Source organism: Puma concolor, chromosome D2 (genome assembly GCF_028749965.1).
Source record: "Puma concolor isolate L17-30 chromosome D2, mPumCon1.1.hap2, whole genome shotgun sequence".
NCBI lineage: Eukaryota > Metazoa > Chordata > Mammalia > Carnivora > Felidae > Puma > Puma concolor.
This window is the reverse complement of record NC_141677.1, coordinates 82,546,578-82,566,729: the sequence shown is the minus strand read 5'-3', so window position 1 is coordinate 82,566,729 and position 20,152 is coordinate 82,546,578. Positions and strand designations below refer to the sequence as shown.

The 20,152-nt window shown below is 48.1% G+C and overlaps 1 protein-coding gene and 1 long non-coding RNA gene across 2 annotated transcripts in view; one reads left to right on the top strand and one right to left on the bottom strand.

Moving 5' to 3' along the window:
* Nucleotides 1-10,616, bottom strand: part of LOC147576228 (uncharacterized) — a 33,241-nt gene extending 22,625 nt beyond the window's left edge. The window contains exon 1 of the long non-coding RNA XR_015241918.1: nucleotides 10,282-10,616. This is a non-coding gene — a long non-coding RNA (uncharacterized LOC147576228). The remainder of the gene's footprint in view (nucleotides 1-10,281) is intronic.
* Nucleotides 1-20,152, top strand: part of ADAM12 (ADAM metallopeptidase domain 12) — a 353,237-nt gene that overhangs the window by 269,732 nt on the left and 63,353 nt on the right. The window contains exon 11 of the mRNA XM_086681149.1: nucleotides 2,849-2,997. Coding sequence (XP_086537275.1) covers nucleotides 2,849-2,997 — 149 coding nt within the window. The remainder of the gene's footprint in view (nucleotides 1-2,848; nucleotides 2,998-20,152) is intronic.

Sequence of the window (20,152 nt, the reverse complement as noted above, 5' to 3'; positions counted from 1 at the left end):
TTTAGAGCTCAAACTGAATTCCTCATAAGCATAGCAGACTCTGCCGTTTGGGGTGTTTAAACATTTTTATAACCATTCTGATCATATTTAAGTGGCTTTCTTCGGTTTGTATCCCTTATTCTGTTTCCATACAAGCGCTTGATCAAGATTCCTCCTTTAAAAAGCATACAGAAAAGCCTGGTTTTTTTTTTCAAATGGATGAAAATGAACGTGGCAGATATAAGCAAATATGTGGACGGCAGTGGCAATCAGGTCGAGATCAAAGTTCATCAACAGGAAATATGTTTGACCTACATGTCAGCGGTGAAGGTCATCCTTAGACACATCCTTTGTCTGCTCCACTTAGGAGAGAGGCGTCAAGTGGGACGGAAGGCCACAGGCCCTTTAATTCTATAAAATTCCTGAGATAAATGAGCTCAATGTTTTGGCCAGACCTGAAACTTCTAGACTCACATTCTCCTATTATGTCTCTGGAATTAAGTTCATGGGTGTTCCATGTGACTATGCCTGCTTCAAGGACTCACAAATCTAAGAGGAAGGAAATCAGGTAGTGAAGAAGCAAGAATCCCTATCAAATTGAAAAGATGAGTTCCACTCCTGTTTCGCTATTTTTTTAAGATAGAGCAAATCATGAATTCAGTAACTTAAAGCCATGCCTTTGTATCTAACTGAACTAAAACAATCTAGGTTTGGGGATGATGCCGTAAATAAAGAGGTAGGTGGGGCGCCTGGTTGGTTCAGTCAGTTAAGCGTCTGACTCCGGATTTTGGCTCAGGTCATGATCTCACGGTTCATGGGATCGAGCCCTGCATCGGGCTCTGTGCTGACGGTGCAGAGCCTGCTTGGGATTCTCTCTCCCTCTGTCTCTGCCCCTTCCCTGCACACTCTTTCTCTCTCTCTTTCAAAATAAATAAATAAACTTGAAAAAATATTTTAAAATATATTTTAAAAAAATAATTAATTTAAAAAGAAGTAAGGTTTTTTTTTCTTATTACAAACCTAAACTGTTTGTCAGGGTCCCTTGAGAGACAATTCTGTTCATAATCACCGATCCGTGAGACAGTGTAAAACAATTTGGCAATTGAAAACAAACACAGGCCATTTGGTGATACAAAAGAATCAAATAATCGTTTTTAAAGGACGAATTCCTTGAATTTTGTCCCAGAGCATGTGAAATGTGGCCCTCCACATTCCTAGGTTGATGACTTTCCCTTTGCCAACCTGTGTTATTCTTGAGAATTGATTTCCTGAAACATACTTGTGAAGCTTCCTACAACAGGAAACTGTAAAATCTAAACAAAGTAATTTATTAGGAATTTCATCCATTCTAAGAATTACTTGGTTCTGTGATGTGCTGCTCTCTTCTTAGACTCAGGGCTGAAAAGGGGCAGCTACAGCTATAAGCAAGAACCTATAATAATCTTTTAGGAGCACGCCTTTACACGGGGCCCCGCAAAGGTTATCTGTGTCAGGAATGATGCTTTCTCCAAAGCTCGGTGTCACTGTTTCCTGGCAGTTTCTTGGAAAACCCCTTATCTCTTTCCTGGGAGGCACAAAGCAGTATTTGAATAAGGGACCTTCTTTGCTCTGCGATGTGCAGCCCTTTTCAGAAACACCACCGATGGGCCCAATTTCTGCAAATCACATTTAGTAATGAACAGTTTTTGTGTGTTCAAGTTAAGGAACGATATTTTAATAATCAGCGTTGAATCGCTTAGTAATGATACTGTAAGTAACAATAATTTCCAGTATCTGTTTAGCCAAGCCAACCACGTACTCCGTTAAGATAGGGGTGGCCATACAATGCTTGCTAGACGGAGAGACCACCTTCCAAAACCCATCAAAGGGTAGAACGAACCCCCGGAAGCAAGAGTGAGAGAATAAGGCTGCTTCAGTCCATTTCCAAAGTCTGCAAGAGACCAGCAAGAAAGAGGCATAACTGGTCTACCATATAATTCAGTGAATCTTCAGGTTATTCAATGTGGTTAGTTTTTTTTGTGTGAATTCTTGTGAATTTTCCAAGTATCCTTTTTTTTTTTTAATTTTTTAAGTTAATTTATTTTGAGAGAGACAGAGTGTACGGGAGGGGCAGAGAGAGAGGGAGAGAAAAAGAATCCCAAGCAGGCTCCTCGCAGCCAGCGCAGGGCCAGACGTGGGGCTCGAACTCACAAACTGCGAGATCGTGACCCGAGCTGAAGTCGGACCCTTAACCACCTGAACCACCCAGGCGCCCCTCAAGTATCCTTCTCTACCAAGTAGACAGGAGGGGTGTGCTCAGTAACACCTGCTCAGGTCTTATTTAGAATGTCACAAAGTATAGGGGTGCCTGGGTGGCTCAGTCACTTAAGCATCCACCTTCAGCTCGGGTCATGATCTCGCGGTTCGTGGGATCGAGCCCAGAGTTGGAGCTTGTGTTGACAGTGCAGAGCCTGCTTGGGATTTTCTCTCTCCCTCCCTTTTGGCCCCTCCCCCAGCCCCCCCCCCTCAAAATGGATACATAAACTTTCAAAAGAAAGAAAGGTGTTTTATAAGAGACTGTGGGGAACAGAATGGAGATGATTGCCTTGAGTATTTCACATAAAGACATAAGGAGTCCTAAGTGTATCCATGATTAGGCATTCCTCTGCAGAAGGGACCCCAAACTGGTTTAATAAAATAGGTCAGATCGTTTTTTAAGTTTGAACTAAATAATGGGGCTCTATATTTGTTCCTTTTAGGGGATTGGATTCAGTCAAGTGTTGACAAAATTCAGTCAAGTGGTCAATGGCAGGGGAGAGAAGTAGACAGGGGCTGGGGAAAAGGCCAAGGAGATGTGAACTATACATTGTGTTCTTGTGTTTGCTTTGAGGACCATTCAGACAGCCCCCTTGGCGCAGCTGTGACCCTGGCACACGAGCTGGGCCACAATTTCGGGATGAACCATGACACTCTGGAGAGAGGCTGTGGCTGCAGTGTGGCTGCTGACAAAGGAGGCTGTATCATGAACCCTTCGACCGGGCAAGTACCAACATTTCTCTACTTGCAGAGCTGGGCCTGGCGTTGAAGTGCATATTGGGAAACTGCTGAGCAAAAATCTCCCTGGTTTCCTGGCAAGAGCACCCATGGAAACTTCCAGAAAGAAGTCCCTTCCTAAGTAGCAAGAGTGAACTGCACTCCTCTGAGAAGGTCATAGGCAACCAGATGGCAATGCCACATGGCATAAGGATAGACTTCTCTGAGAAGTGGCGGGGGTGGGGGAGGGGTAGACACTGTCTTTGTTTAGAAATTGAGACATTATCCTACAATCTGAGCACATGTTTTCTATTTGAGCCCACAGCTCCAGTGCCCCGGCCATCCTAGGGCCTGGAAACTCGCTGGGCAAAGGGGTCGAGGTTAGATGGGTCACACGTCCTTCAGAACGTGCTAGTTGGGGAGTGTTTCTTCCCTCAGGGTTGGCCCAATGACGTCTCTGAAATACATCGATAGCACGGGGCCGGGGGGGGGGGGCGGGGGGGGCAGGTACCAGCGTCCCTACATCTGATGCATCCACCTTATTGGATCCGAGAGGTTTCAGTGACGTGACTGACTGCTCCCTGTCAGTAAATTACATCTTTCTTTCTCATGGAATGCCTTTCAGAAACTCTAGACTTGGTTCACCCAGGAAAAAGGGAAGATAGTTTCACTAAGGGACCATTCAGATGAGGTGGAAAGAGACATCACGTGGAGTGATTGAGTACAGGTTCTGATTGGATCCCGATGCCTCCACGAGCCCATCCCAAACCCGAGTGCTGTGCTGATGTGGGGAGATTTTCATTAGGAAAGGAGAACACACACTTGTTGCCATCTCCTTTTTTTATATCTGAATGAGACCTTCCCAGCGCTTGTCTTCACGGCACTTTCCCGGCGAAGCTCCCTCTCTGGGCTTGCTGAAGGCCGCACTACCATGGGAAGCCAGTCCGGACTTACAGCCCAAAGACTGGCCTCTCTGAAGACCTACTGGCGGGGGCCAGGCCTGGCGTGAGGGGGGGACACCTGCCAGAGGCATAAAGGCCCCAGGAGAGGGATGGATTGTTACAAAATGCAGTTATGCTTTGGCAAGCAGCAGCTTTGGGGGGCTCCTCAGCTGGCTCCTAGGGCATCACATTCCCCCCAAAAACAAAGACTGGGCGGTGCTGCACATCGCCCCTGCATGAGAAGTGTTCGTGAGGCATCTCCTTGTCACCTTATTAGCAAGTTACTGCTTCTCTTCACCGCCATTAGCGCGGAGCCTTCGGGGATGCATGCTTTTTGCCTCTGGTTCTGTCTTCAGCATGATTCAAGGGAGTCACCAAGACCCTGTAGAGGAACTTGCTCTGAGTCTGTAATAACAGAAGCCAAGAACCTGAGCCCAAAGTGCTAGTACCTTAGGCCAACAGCAACAGGAAATGAAATATTGCAAAACCCTAGATACTAACAAGGGAGCTCCCCAAGAGGGACGCAGGCTTCTCTGAGAAAGTGTGTAGGACTCTTGTCATGTAAACAGTCCAGGCAGAGGCAAGATAACTATCTGCTGGGCATTTGGGGCAAAGAATTCCTTCTTAGGATGTGAGGTTGGGCCAGGGGCCTGTAGGTGTCTCCTTTTTCCCGTGGAATACTGGCCAGACAGACCCCAGCATCACTGGCCAGCTTGCTGCGTGAATCTCAGACAAGGGAGCTGGTAGGAAATGGACATACAACTGAGTGGTCTTCAGGCTTTCTCATTCCTGATGAACTCCAAGTGGCTACAAAAAATTCTCTGTTTCCTTAATTTCCCTGATGATCAAATAGGCACCAAACATTAGCCTCTATTCCCCCCACAAGAGGTCTCCAGTGGCTAATATTGTGTATGTTTTACAACTCTTGATAAACTTGGCAGATGGAAGAGAGGAAAATCTAGACTGGGAACCCTGGACTGAGATTGAAGAGACCGAGTAGCCCCTGTTCTGATACCAATTGTTTTGGGTAATACAGGCAAATGGGTAACCCCTCTGTCTTCCCATTCTTCATCAGGAAAATGAGTGAGCTAGTCTTTTTCCTTCCTTCCTTCCTTCCTTCCATCCATCCATCCATCCATCCATCCATATTCATCCATCTCTCCATCTTTTCATCATCTCATCCATACCTGCACCCATCCTTCCACTTACTTGTTCACATAGTCAACAAATATTTTTGACCCCTGGGCCTATTGTCATGGGGAACACACAGAGGAGGGAAACCCTGCAGCTCTAAAAAGTATATGATTCCGGAGGCACAAACAGCAAGACCTACTTTCGGATACTCCCTATAATTTTGCGTAAACCCCTTCAACTGAGAAAGTCTTCATGGCGGCGTTTAAGGATAGGAGCCAAATGACCCTGGAGATACTCGAAATTCACAGGTAGAAATGCTGTTGTTAAGAGCTCAGCAAATCATTTCAAAGGGTTTTTCCCCCCTTACCAGGGGTTTGCTAATATCCTTTACTTGATTTATATCTTATTAGCAATTTCTCAGTTTTCTCTTTTGCTGAGCTTGTGCTTTTGCGTAAATCTCTTCTATTTGGTTCTCATTTATGATCCCACATTCCTGTCCAGAGAGTGGTGTTTTTAATTTTCTCAGATGGAAAGAAACTTCCTAAAGCAAGTGGGTGAATTAATCACAAAAGTCCACAGTGAGGGGGAGGTCAAGCCGCCCAGGCAACCCTCAGCCATCCATCACCCATCGGAGACCTTCCAGGCTGCTTTTAATCTGCAGTATTATCTCAACGTGGTCATTCTCTTACCTCACAGGGGCCCCTCGAGAGCAGCGGAGTGGATTAAATGAGATCACGTGTCTTTGTAAATTGTAAATCACTCCACAAATACACGGTGGTAGTATTGCTATTATTGTTTAGCTCACAGGGGTGTTGGAACTATCGAGACGTTGAGGGCCTCTTCCAGAAGCCCTGTGCTCAGCTGCTGGAAAGCACTTTCGTTCCCACTAAAGGTCCCTCAGCAACTCGCCCACGGTTTCTCTGTGAATGGCTCGTTGTAAACCGGCCCACGTCCAAACACCAGCCCTCCTCCTGACTTCCTCTGCACCACTGATTCAGGCACCGGCAGCAAACGTTAAAAAAATGTTATTTGAGTCGTAGCCTCGAAGGTGAGCCTCGAACAGAGACGAATCGGTGACTGCTTTAATGATACTCAGATCTTCCCGAATCACAAAGAACCAAGTATCGCGGATGTTTTCGAGGGGAAAAGCACAACCCTTGATGTACCGTGTTTATTCCTTATCGAGGCATTCCAGAATCCCAACTCCGAAATGTTCACTGCCTGCCATCATTGACAAATGGGACCCAAAGCCCTGAGAAAACTACGCTGGCATGCAGTCCTGCTACAACGGGGTGTTACGACTTGGGTCACATCTTACAGGCTAGTTGGGGGGGGGGGGGTTCCGTACAGGTTGTACCATTAATTACTGCAAGGCCGGCCGTGTGTGCGAGCATGTGTTTTATGTCTGTGGATAGTTAACATGAAGACCTGCCTGGGAAATTACTCTTTGGCAAAAGCAGTCTCTGGGGATTCGTGTGGGAGTTTAAACTCAATTGAGACCATCCATTAATGAGCTCCGTGGAGCATTTGGTCTGAAAGGGTTTGAGGACAAAGCATGCCACATTTATGGGAGGAAGAAAAATGTGAAGAGTTTGAACACTTTTGGAAAAGATTACTTAGCGTCGTTGTAAATGTCACTTCCCAGAGTGGACCAAAAAAAAAAAAAAAAAAAACAAAGCAGTATTGGCATTCAAAACCTACTCTCAGAGCTTCCTTTATTTTTGGCAGGAAGTTTTCTGTTAAAAAGAGTTGGAGTCAGAGAGCCTCTCATGGTGGGAATGTAGCTGAGTCTGAGGCTCATACCGACCCAGCTCCTGCGGGATATCATACGCCCTGATGCTCAGATATCAGCGTGACAACCGTGAACGGGACAGACCCCCTTCTTGCCTCCTGGAGCTTGCACTCTCTTGGGGAAGACAGACTTGAAAAACCATAAATTAAAAACCACAAGTTAAAAGGAGTGCTTTGAAGGACACACAGGAAGAGGGTGGAAAGGAAACGCGTGGGCTAGGGGCCCCCCCTTTTATTAGGGGGTTTGGGGCAAAGCTCTCTTGGAGGTGACAGTTAAGCAAAAAGCAAAAGGAAGAGAGGGATGGAGAGTCCCCAGAGAGGGGGGAGGTCGTGCAGTTGGGTGGAGGGGACCGGAGACCAGGGGCTCGTGGGGCTGGATCCGGATGGGGGTGGGGCCTGGGGGCCTGGGGAGCTGGTGCCTGCTGGAGACAAAGGGGGTGGGGGGCGGCTGAGCAAGCAAAGCCCAGTCCACCAGACAGGGACGTGGTTTTGTCTCCAGGGCAATGAGAAGTCGTTGGAGGGTTTTAGGCAAAGCAAAACTATGACCTGACTTCCCTTTTAAGATTTCTTCGCTTCTTTTTTTAAGGTTATTTATTTATTAAGAGAGAGAGCACGCAGGGGGAGGGCAGAGGGAGTGGGAAAGAGAGAATCCCAAGCAGGCTCTGCGCTGTCAGCACGGAGCCTGACGTGGGGCTCGATCCTGCGAACCGGGAGATCATGAACCAAAATGAAATCAAGAGTCAGACGCTCAGCTGACTGAGATACCCAGGCAGCCCGAGATTTCTTCACTTTTAAGCTCACTAGCATTCAAGCTATTATGGCTTGCCAAATTAAGCAGTTTGTGTCTATTTTTATAAAGGCAGGACATGCTTCTTGGAAAACCTAAGTAAGCGCGACAGGGTGTAAAGTCTGGTGTATTTTGCTGTAGTTAATAGGCATGAGGGATTCAATGAGAGGCGTCTTACATCAGCACCCCAGGCTGCGCGCCCCACACTCTCACCTCCCAGCTTTGCATACGTGATGTACAAAATGCTGTTCTCTCTAGGATGTCGCTTTGCTTTCCTTACACCAAGCATCCTTTGAGGACTCAACTTCAAAGAGCCACGGAAGAGCCCTTTCGCACTCCGTGGGTGGGTATCTAAAAGGAATTACTGCAGAGTTGTCATGCTGATGCTAAGGGTGAGGCTTGGGGCTCTTTGGGTTTTGCTTAATCCAGACTGGCAAATGGCTCCGAAGCAAAGGATGTGCTCCCCGGCTGCCAGCAGAGTGGAGAGCTGCAGGGTGTGCACCCAGGAGACTGCAGGCTAAGAAACTCAAATGAGCATGACCCCTTGCTCTCCAGCGGTGTAAACGACTTACATTAAGCTGAGGTTGGACGTTCAGGAATAACGTCCACAACTGGATCAGATAACCGTGTTTAAGCACAAAGCACTGCCGTTCTGTGTCCTCAAAAGTTTGTATAATTGGCTCCTTCAATTCCACTTAATTCGATTCAGGAAACGTTCGTTGCATACCTGCTCGCTACACAGCTGTCTGGACGTGTAGCACATCTGGATGGCCTCCGCCCAGGTTCGGCCTCCCCCCCCCGTGACTCTGACTCAGGACAAGCCCGCTGCCAGGAAATGGGGTGAGGCAACCAAGCATAGTGAAACCACTCATTTACTCAACTAGGATTTACTGTGCCCCTGTGTGCCTGCCAGGTCCTAGGGAGCAGAGTAGGGGCACAGACCCAGAAGGAACCTTGACTTCTAAGAACTTGTGACAGGCAAGTAGACTCCTGATTACATAACAGAACCTCAGGACTCTGACAGGGGACGTTTTTGGTGCCGTAAGGCTCACCGCAGAGGCACCTGATCTGATCTGTTTATAAGGTCCTGGGTTTCGTGGCACCTCTTCTAGAAGCGTATGCCTGTACAAAATAAGGAGGCATGTCTAAACATAATTATAAGACCATTTCACACTTTCAGAAAACCACCACCAACAACACTAATTCATTGTGAACTGGGAGCAGAAGTTGGAAGGGACTGGGGCGCCTGGGTGGCTCAGTCGGTTGAGCATCCGACTTTGGCTCAGGTCATGATCTCACGGTTCATGAATTCAAGCCCCGCGTCAGGCTCTGTGCTGACAGCTCAGAGCCTGGAGCCTGCTTCAGATTCTGTGTCTCCCTCTCTCCCATGCTCATGCTCACTTGCTCTCTCTGTCTCTCTGTCTCTCTCTCTGTCTCTCTCAAAAATAAATAAACATTCTTTAAAAAAAAGTTGGAAGGGATGGTGGGCAGGGAACACATTCTGGGACACAATCCAGTCTGAACCCTAAAGAACCAAATGAGGTCAGGAGGACTCCCCCCGGGGATTTCTAGCTCACATTGCTGGGAAACTGGATTTCTGTTTGAGGAGACTTCTCTCTGAAAATGTGTTTCAAGGAACTAAAATGAACTGCTCAGTGAAAGATTCCTCAGAATTGGGGATGTGGTGGGAACTGATAGAAATTGGATGTATTTGGGAAGTCTCTACTCTATGTAGAAGTTGCTTTCTTGAAGAATAGTGCAGGATCCGTGTAATTAAAACTCGCCCCCGCCCCCGAACCCTGAGGAACGAGATCATGAAACACATTTATCAGAAGGGGATTTTGTAAGAAGGGGATTGTGGGAAATCATTTCCCCATATTATCTCTTCATTTAAAGGTGATTATTGTTTTCTCAATGAAAAGTTTGGGAAAGGCTTCACGTCATTCTTCAAAGTATAGGGGGATACATGGACATTTTTATTCAAGGAGAGGACAAAGGGGGAACAGCGACAAAATGAAGAACTCTAGTGACATTAAAACACTACCGCCCAGAACCAGTTTAATTACCCAGCCAGAGTAATTTAGTTGGCTGCATCCCGACATTATCGTAAGAGGGAAATGAACTGGCAGGAGAGATTCTCGAAAAGAGTTCAAGAGGGCCCATCACTATGGAGTACGTTCTTGTTCCTCTCTGTGTAATTGGGTGTCACTCACTGTAAAATACAGACGTTTGTCTGCAATTCATGCCGAGTTGGAATACTCAGAGTCCCTGCCCAAGAGCCCAGTAGAATCACCCTCCTCTCTTAAGCTGGGCACAAAACAGAGAGGTCAAGCTGGGGAGATGGATCAGCATGGCCACTGCTCCTTAAATATCCCATTCGGGGGAAATGCACATGGGAGAACTTGACTTTGACCCTCAAGGATTGGATTCCACCGTCCTCGTTCATCAGTCACCTGGGTGTCATTTGTCGGGTATCGCTTATATCTTTAAAATGCCCATTCTAAGGATAAGAAAGCTGAGGCTCAGAAAGTTAAATGTACTGCCTACATTTTCAAAACAACCCAACTGGAAGCCCTAGGACAGAAGGCTGAGTCCCCAGGTCCCAAGCCCCTGCCTTTCCACTTTTCTGTTACTTACCTCAAATCAAAATGCCACTGCTTTGCAGCAGCTAAGCCTCAGGAAGAGGAGAAGGGCGTCTATCCTGAGGTGGTGGTCAGAGAAAAGTGCTGGGCTTCCTCCCAGCTGCAGGCTTCGAGGGAGCTCCGTGCAGCTGGGCTCCACGCATCGAGGCTGAGGACAAGTGCAGGAGCTGTGCAGTTCAGTCCTACCGGTGTGTTTGCCGCATGGACGTGGCCACAGCCGTGTTTGGGTTTCGTCTGTGGCCTGAAGCCTTCTCAGTAGAGAGCAGTGTCCCTGCACGACTTCTGGGAGGCAGGAAAACCACCCCAGTTTTAAACCATTTAGTTCTACAAACTTCCTTCAACTTATATTACAACAGCAGAGAATTATTTCCTGTCATTGCTCGTTAATCCAGCATTTTATTTGTGGTAGAACATGTGCGAAAACATTACAGCTGAAATTCTGCCAGTGCTTCCCTCCCCCCTCCCACACACCACACACACACACACACACACACACACACACACACACACACACACACACACGTGGCTTCCTCCTCTGCCCCGGGCGTATGGCATGGAGGCCACGACATGAGGTCAAGGGTAAATTTTGGGCCTCTCTGCCACCCAGCAATATCCAGCAGGACCCACTTCAAGCTCCACCAGGTCAGAAATTTTGTTTTGTTCTTGCTAAATCCTCATCCCCAGCACCTAAAACAGTGCCTGGCACGTAGTGAAGTGCAGTAAATACTTCTTGAATCAAAGCATGGATGGATAGAAGGATGGGTCAGTAGATGAATGGATAATGGTGAGTGGAATGATGGGCGTGTGGGTGGGTGGATGGATGGGAAGGGAGGAAGGAAGGAAGGAAGGAAGGAAGGAAGGAAGGAAGGAAGGAAGGAAGGAAGGAAGGTGGGTGGACTGATGGATGGATGGATGGAATGATGGAAGGAAGGAAGGGAGGGGAAGAGGGATGGGAAGGAAGGAAAGAAGGAAGGAAGAATGGTGGGTGGACGGATGGGTGGATGGAATGATGGAAGGAAGGGAGGGAGGGGAAGAAGGATGGGAAGGAAGGAAGGAAAGAAGGGAAGGAGGGAGGGAGGGAAGGGAGAACGGCGGGTGGACTGACGGATGGATGGATGGAAAGTGGTTGCAGCACAATCAGATGTATGCAGAGTGAGGCCATCTTTCCACCTTCCGTGTAACGGCTAAACCTCCGGGGTGAAGGCTGAGCCTGTGGTCTCTTACACTAACCAGCCTTCACAGCACTGCCGTTTTCATTTGTTGTATACCCACATCATTCTACAGTGGATTTATAATAGCTTCAAGAATAGATATGATATAATAAATAGAAAAGCAAAAACAAAATGAAAAATAAAAATAAAAAAGAATGAGAGCTGAGAACCCCCAGGGAAATGGGTGGCAAATCAGTGGCTGGGTCCATTGCTTTTCTCGTACATGCTCCATGGAGATCAGAGTGACCAGAGCAATTTGCTTTCAAACAGTGGGGTCCTTTCTGAAGCGTCTCCCCTGAAAGCCTTTGCTTAATTTAGCAGAAGTGAGAGGAGACGGGACAAAAATATAAAATCTACAAGTAGTGGTAAGGGACGCCTTCCATGATAAGGTGGCTCAGTCAGTTAAGAGTCCAACTCTTGGTTTCGGCTCAGGTCATGATGTCACAGTTCATGAGTTTGAGCCCCACGTTCAGCCCTGCGCTGACTATGCAGAGCCTGCTTGGGGTCCTCTCTCTCTCTCTCTCTCTCTCTCTCTCTCTCTCTCTGCGCCTCTCTGTGGCTTGTTATCTCTCTCTCTCAAAATAATGAATGAATGAATGAATGAATGAAAGTAGTAGTAAGAGTAATGCCTTGTAGACTTTATGGGCCACTCTCCAGTCTGCAAAGAACTTTCATATCGCCTTCTCATTTGATTGTGCCTGAGAGGAAAGGGCAAATACAATCGCCTCCATTTTACAGATGAAAAAAACTGAAGTTTGAGGAGCCTAGTGGCCCCATAGCGGGTCAGGACTGGACTCTAGATGTCAGCCCACAGCTTCCGGTTCTTGGCCCCTTCCTTCACACCTCCCCGGGTGTCTCTGAGTGGAGGGGACTTTGGTTCCCAATCACGGGGGTGGCGGTGGGGCCACGGGCCAGTCCTTCACCCTTCTTGAGTTCTGGCTTGCCCTGATGGCGACTCCCGTGTCAAGGAGCCCAGCGAGGCGAGACCAGGGCTCGTACAAACTTCAGCCCTGGTTGGGTGGCTCGGAGGTGGCTGGCCGTGACCGCCTTCCTCTATCACATTTGATGAAACGTGTCTTCCCTGTTACAGACTCAGAGTCAGCAGAAGCAACTGGCATCGTCTTCACAGGTCTGTCTGCTAGGGTCGGGGGAAAGAACAGAGTTCTCTTGGACGCGCTCCGTGTCCCTCATTGACCTCTGGATCTGTCTGCCTCTGCCAGAGCCCGGTCCCTGGCGAGCCCCACGCAGAGCCCTCTGGCCTTTTCTCGTAAGGAAGCTGAGAAGCTCCGCCAACACCCGGCCCCTGATGGGCCGGGGCCCCCCCCGCCCTCGCTCCCCGGGGCCCTCCAGGACTGGGTTCAGGAGGAAACAGCTGCCTGCGCACAGGAGCGAAAGGTCTCGTCTCTGGTAAGGTCCAGAGACCTCCTGCGCACCCCTCAACTGACCAGAGCTCAGCGGGCATCTTTCTTTATTGAGAATTCGGGGAAATTACATTTGGGCTTTAATTGGTTTCCAGGGAGGAGGAGCAGAGGTCAAAGTTCACATGTAGCAACATGAATTATAATGGGCCGCAGATGGCGTCCTTCTGAATCCCAGGTGTTTGCTATTAACGCTGGAACTGCCCTACTAAGGACGGTTTTGATCAAGTTGGGCCTGGCCTGGCGCTTTCCTTCGCCTTCTGCAGCCCATCTGGTGGGCCCGCTGGGTCAGCGCTGGGGCCCAAGGCTGGGTCGCCTTCCGTTCCCGGAGTTGACGGGAGGAACTCCTTTCGGTCGCCCCGGGTCCTGCTCCGCTGCGCGAGCCAGTGCTCCTGGTGTCACGCCCCGTGCACGCGCGGGTGGGCAGAATGCAGACTCGGGCTTCCTTCGGTCCCCCCCACCCCCCGACCGCCCGAGGAGTCTTCTGCCCTCAGCTTGTTGGGGCCCCAACAGGCTCACAATCTCCCCCAGGTGCGTGCCTTCTGGCCCTCGCTTGACCTCAGGTGCTGGATAAATCCCCAGACCTGGTCTTTGTTTCCCGTCTCACCGGAGATGTTCGGGGAGGGGCCGGGAGGGTCTCCTTGGAGTAACGTGCCTGCCGTGTGGCCGGTTTGGCTTCGGCCTCCACCTGACTCCAGCCACCCGTCCTTGACTCGGGTCAAGGCTGAGACTGCCCTGTGGCCCTTCCCCAGGGGGTGCCTCCCAGAAGCCGCTTCTCAAGGCCTCGTGACTGTCGTGGAGGCACCGTGGTTGCACTGAACGTGGGACTTCAGGTCAGAGAGCCGTGTTTCCACCCGTGAAACAACTATGACGTGGTACCGAACCTCTCTGAGCCTCAGTTTCCTCATCTGCACAATAGAGATGATGTCCTCTGACCCACGGGGGGCGGGGGGGGGGGGGCTGGGTGAGTGAGAGTGCCCACCGAGCGCCCGGCCCACAGCAGGGACTCACCCACCAGTGGTAACCGCTGTGAATAATTATGCTCATTATCGCTGACATGCAAGGCAAAATGGAGCCCAAGCCCCCGAAATGGGCCTCCTTGAGCTGTTCCTCCGTCCTGCCAGGCTGCTGGGGACCAGGCCGGTCCCAACAGCACCCCCTCCTCCCCACCCCTGAGTTCTGCGCGTGGTGATCGAAAGTTTTCATTCCTGGGCATAACTGGAAAACCTAAAGGTTTGTTTAAAGATGTCCCTAGGATTTGGGCTTTGAAACTTGACCGAGTAAAGTCCATCCCCAAGGTGACCTCAGGCATCCTCTCTCGCCGTAAATGGGCCTCATGCTCAAGGAGGTAAGAGAAGACGGTGATCGTGTGGGGTTTGTGCTCCTGGAGGGACTAGGAACACGGAACGTCAGCTCTGAACTGGGTGAATTTGAGGCGTTGTTGTTGGTTTTTGGGTTTTTTTTATAATTTTTTTTAACGTTTATTTTTGAGACAGAGCCAGAGCATGAACGGGGGAGGGTCAGAGAGAGAGAGAGAGAGAGAGAGAGAGAGGGAGACACAGAATCTGAAACAGGCTCCAGGCTCTGAGCTGTCAGCACAGAGGCCAACGCGGGGCTCGAACTCACGAACTGTGAGATCATGACCTGAGCTGAAGTCAGAGGCTTAACCGACTGAGCCACCCAGGTGCCCCAAGGCGTTGTTTTTGAAAGAAGGTCATCGGGCTCGTTGTGGAATTCATGGGGAGAATGAGCCATTCGATCGCGTTCTCAGAGAACGGAGGCCAGGTTGGCTCTTTTTGGTGTCCTCTTCCACCCTGAGCTTGGGGCCTGGCCTCAGCTGTGGAGTCCAAGGTTGGACAGGTACATAGAATGTGCTCACGGGATGTGCGCTTTGGGAGAGACTTGGAACAAGCTTCCAGGAACTGATCACAACCATGACCGCATGGCAGGTAAGAGTCATCCAGATGCCTTTTTTGTTTGTGTTAGTTGTTTACGCTCCTAAGTTCTGGTTGAGCTACAGGAGCCCCCGCCCTTGCATTCCTGACGTGCATCTTTCTGCTTCTTTCACACCATGTATGTATCAAAATGAGGCCTCGTACTTAACTGCCTGATCCTCCCGGGCCTCCTGAATCGTTTTCCTCTCCAGCTTCCGTGTACTTGTGGTTTTACAGTTTAACGATTGCTACGTTCGGGCCCCAATCGATGATGAATTCTGCACCCTGTGGACAATGCTTATAAGTCCTCGAATGTACGAGGCACTGACAGTAATTTCAAGGCACTAAGGCACAACTCTTAGAAAGAAATACACAGCTTGTTTCTGGGAATACTGGCAACGAGCATCCCACGATGCTTTGATGTTAACTCGCGACTTCCCCATTTTTGTTACAAGCTCACTGATCCTGACCCGTGGAGTGTGAGGCCGTTGTTGTCACCCCGATCTGTAGATGTGACCACTGAGGCTTAGTTTTAAATCTTGGCTTTAGTTTTGATAGACGGGGTGCTCAGATTCCAGCTTCCCCGTTCGATTCTTCTCCACCTGCTCTGTGCAACGCGCCCAGGTAAAGAGCCCACCCCCCCCTCACCCCGCCGGCCTGTGGAATCTGTCACCTGCAAAGAGAAATCGGTGGGAAGCAGAAAGTCGACAACATATTTTCCAAAACCAGCTATGCCTTAATCATTTATCAGCTGTGGGAGAAGCGAGCCTCCTGTTTGTTGTTCGTTGGGGTTTTTTTCTTTTCCAATCGATTTAAACAGAGAAATCTGGATGGCTTCCCATCCATCCTGGTTTCCTGCGATGTTGGCTGTTTTCTGTCACACCGATGTGTCCGCTCCATGGTGTTCTCAGCGGCTGCCCAGGCCATTTCCCCCTGCTTTTTCCCGGGTCACTTCAGTGTCGTTCCTGCGGGCAGCACCACAGACTGATGTCACCCCCAGAGTGCAGAGCTGGGAACCCGGCACACATTTATTAATGAGGCAACAGCATCTCAGGAAACCCGGTGCGTGGTGACCTGTGGTCCCCGTGAATCCAGCCTGGTTACACCTGCTTTCCCTGGCTGCCTCCTTTCCCACAAGAAAGGCCTTTGTCCCCAGATAATACCCAGAGAGCTTTTGCAAGGCAGGTAACTCCCGACTTCTGTCAAGGCTGATAAATTGGCTTAGTATGGTTCACCCCAAGAATATAGCACTGAATCTCACAATAGACTTCTGCAAGCAAAGAATTTTCTGACTACAGATTTGTCAACGTAAAAGTAACCCCTAATAATGTTTTACTTGGCAGCTTTGTGACGGCTAAAATATTAAACCGTGGCTGCATTTACCGTGAGAAGCGTTCCTCTTTGGAAAAGGGGGTTTTGTGTTTTGGTTTTTTCCAGAATCGCCCAGCTGTCCGTTTCATCCACGTTTTATTTCTGACCTTGCATTCTGCATGGTAAATTTGTCCCCAAGCGTCCTTGGTTGTTAAATATTAGAGGCAAAGGCGGAAATGTAATGGAAGAGGTCACATCTGGGCAGGACCCGTCACCCTGGTGTGGCATCTGCCCGTGAGTGGGAAGCAGCGATTTTTTTTCTGGGTCCTACATACAATCATTTGGAAGCGTGCTTGTGCGGAGGGGAGGTATCTTGCAGAAGGGCTTCTCGTCTCATTCTCCTGTTTTATTGCTTTGCCCCAGTCTATCATTGCTATATGTCAATTCAATTAGCTGCTGGCCTGGCATTTTTGGGATAATGTACAAGACGTATTAAAATGCATGTTGTGGTGAACTTCCTGAAAGCTATGGGAGAAACAGAGGCTTGTCTTTTAAAGCTACCGACCCTGGGCTGCAGAAGATCTTTGATGTCGTGGGCAACTGTATGGCCCAGTTAGTGTTCTTTCCATCAGTCTTCCGGGGAATACAGCCGTAAAATGAGACAGAAACAGCATAGACCAAAGGAAGGCAGAATCCCATACACTGGAGTTTGAAGCAAGAGGAAGGAACCTGCTTCAGGACGGAAACCTCACTTTTCACAACCAGAACCTTCCGTGGCACCTTAATTAGCATATAATATGACGAGTAGTTGGTCATTCTGGGATAACACTGATAGGTATTTGAAAATTTATTCGTGATTTGAGTTTGGCTCTTAGAGACAGATAGGGCCACCTGGGTGGCTCAGTCGGTTAGGCATCCAACTCTTGATCTCAGCCTGGGTCCTGATCTCCAGGTCATGAGTTCAAGCCCTGCACTGGGCATGAAACCTACTTAAAAAAATAAAGGGGTGCCTGGGTGGCTCAGTCGGTTAAGTTTCCGACTCTTGGTTTCGGCTGACATGGTGATCTCATGGTTTTGTGAGTTCCAGCCCCACGTCGGGCTCTGCACTGGCAGCTCGGAGCCTGCTTGGGATTCTCTCTCTCTCCCTTTCTCTTTCTGTCCCTCCCCCACTTGCACTGGCTCTGTCTCTCTCAAAATAAATAAGTAAACTTAATTTTTTTTTTTAAAGACAGATACTCATGGAATTTTTAGCACATGCCTAACCACGTTTTCAAAATGCTATACGTAGGGCTTTTCTTAGAAAATGGAACCACAGTGTAAAACAGAACCATTTCTCTTTTTTTAATGTCTTTTATTAGAGTACATACAAGAGTGGGGGAGGGGCAGAGGGAGAGAGAATCTCAAGCAGGCTCTGTGCTCAGCATGGAGCCTGACATGGGACCCGATCCCACAACTCTGGGATCATGACCTGAGCCGGAATCAAGAGTTGGATGCTCAACCAACTGAGCCACACGGGTGCCCCAAACAGAACTGTTTCTAATTTAAAACAGTGCATGACAGGTGACCAATGAGGCACCTAGATTGTGTTTCTTATTTTTCAACATGAGTAGGTGTGGGTTTGTCCCTATATTATCTTTACAACATCTGAGTTTTAAATCTAGGTCAGTTGTTCCCAAACCTTAATTTTGGGAGTGTCAGAACACAGATGACCCTTGGAAACATTATGCTAAGTGAAAAAAGCCAGACCTAAGAGGTCACGTAATGTATGACTGCATTTATATGAAATGCCCAGAACAGGCAACTCCAAAGAGACAGAAAGCAGATGAGTGGCTGACAGGTCCTGCAAGGAGGAGGGAACGAGAAGTGACCACTTAATTAATGGGTATGGGGTTCATTTGGGGGGGGGTAAGGAGAATGTTCTGGAATTCCATTGTGGTGAGGGCTGCACAACATTATGAATGTACTAAAAGCTGCTACACTGTATACTTTTAAATGGAGCATTTTACATGATGTGAGTTTTACCCCAATTTTTTTAATTTTTATTTTTTAATTTTTATCTTTTAATGAAATTTATTGTCATATTGGCTTACATACAACACCCAGCGCTCATCCTCAATGATCACAATATCCACATTCCTCACAACATCCAAGTGCTCTCCTCAATGCCCATCACCCATTTTTCCCCTCTCCCCCCCAACCCCCATCCACCCTCAGTTTGTTCTATGTATTTAAGAGTCTCTTGTGGTTTGCCTCCCTCCCTCTCCGTAACGATTCCCGCCCCCCCCCCCCACCTTCCTCCATGGTCTTCTGTTAAGTTTCTCAAGATCCACATAGGAGTGAAAACATGATATCTGTCCTTCTGTGCCTGACTAATTTCACTTAGCATAATACCCTCCATGTCCCTCCACGTTGCTACAAATGGCCAGATTTCCTTCTTTCTCATTGCCGAGTAGTATTCCATTGTATATATAAACCACAGCTTCTTTATCTGTTTATCAGTTGATGGACATTTAGGCTCTTTCCATAATTTGGCTATTGTTGAAAATGCTGCTATAAACGTTGGGGTACCTGTGCCCCTATGCGTCAGCACTCCTGTATCCCTTGGGTAGATTCCTAGCAGTGCTATTGCTGGGTCAGAGGGTAGATCTATTTTTAATTTTTTGAGGAACCTCCACACTGTTTTCCAGAGCGGCTGCACCAGTGTGCATTCCCACCAACAGTGCAAGAGGGTTCCCGTTTCTCCACATCCTCTCCAGCATCTATAGTCTCCTGATTTGTTCATTTTAGCCACTCTGACCGGCGTGAGGTGGTATCTAAGTGTGGTTTTGATTTGTATTTCCCTGATGAAGAGCGACGTTGAACATCTTTTCATGTGCCTGTTGGCCATCTGGATGTCTTCTTTAGAGAAGCGTCTATTCGTGTTTTCTGCCCATATCTTCCCTGGATCATTTGTTTTTCGGGTGTGGAGTTTGGTGTAAAAAGTCACCTGGAGGGCTTGTGAAAACACAGATTACTGGGCCCTACCCCTGAGGTTTTCTGACTCAGTAGGTCTGGGTGGGGCCTGGGCATTTGCATTTCTGGTAAGTTGCAAAGTGATGCTAATGCAGGGGCCACACTCGGAGGATCACTCATCCAGGCATCTGTTGGGTGGGGGGATTTGTCCTCCGTGTTTACATCCGTGCATCAAGGGTTTCTTGATCACTGCCCACGTTCTGGCCATTCACTACAGGTAGTGCCGCGCTGAACTGACATCAGTAATGACGAAAATGGGGTTTTTAAATGACTGAACTTGGAATCAAATCTAGCATCTGCCATCCCATAACTGTACACCCTCAATCCAATCCTTCATCTTGTTTGCACAATGAGCGTAGCGATACCTGTCTCTCTAGACTGCTTTGAACTTTTTTTTAATTTAAATTCAAGTTCGTTAACATACAGTGTAGTCTTGGCTTCAGGAGTGGAACCCAGGGTGTCATCTCTTGTGTATGACACCAAGTGCTCATCCTGAAAAGTGCCCTCCCTCATGCCCATCACCCATTTAACCCATCCCCCTTCACCGCCCCCAGCAGCCTTCAGTTTATTCTCTGTATTTAAGAGTCTCTTATGGTTTGACTCCCTCTGTTTCTATCTTCTTTTTCCTTCCCTTCCCCTATGTTCATCTGTTGAGTTTCTCAAATTCCACAAATCATATGGTATTTATCTTTCTCAGACTGACTTAAATCAACTAGCGTAAGACCCTCTAGTTCCATCCACGTTGTTGCAAATGGCAAGATTTCATTCTTTTTCATCGCCGAGTAATATTCCATTGCATACATTGAAATTTAAAAGCAAAAAAGCATTAAAAAAAATAGTACTGTGAGAAAGCACCCACCATACCACCTAACTAGTTCTCAATACATAGTTATTTTTTAAATACGTATCCATGTCAACTAAATATATACGTTATAATTAAATATCATTTATATTTTTATATAATTTCTACATTATTTATA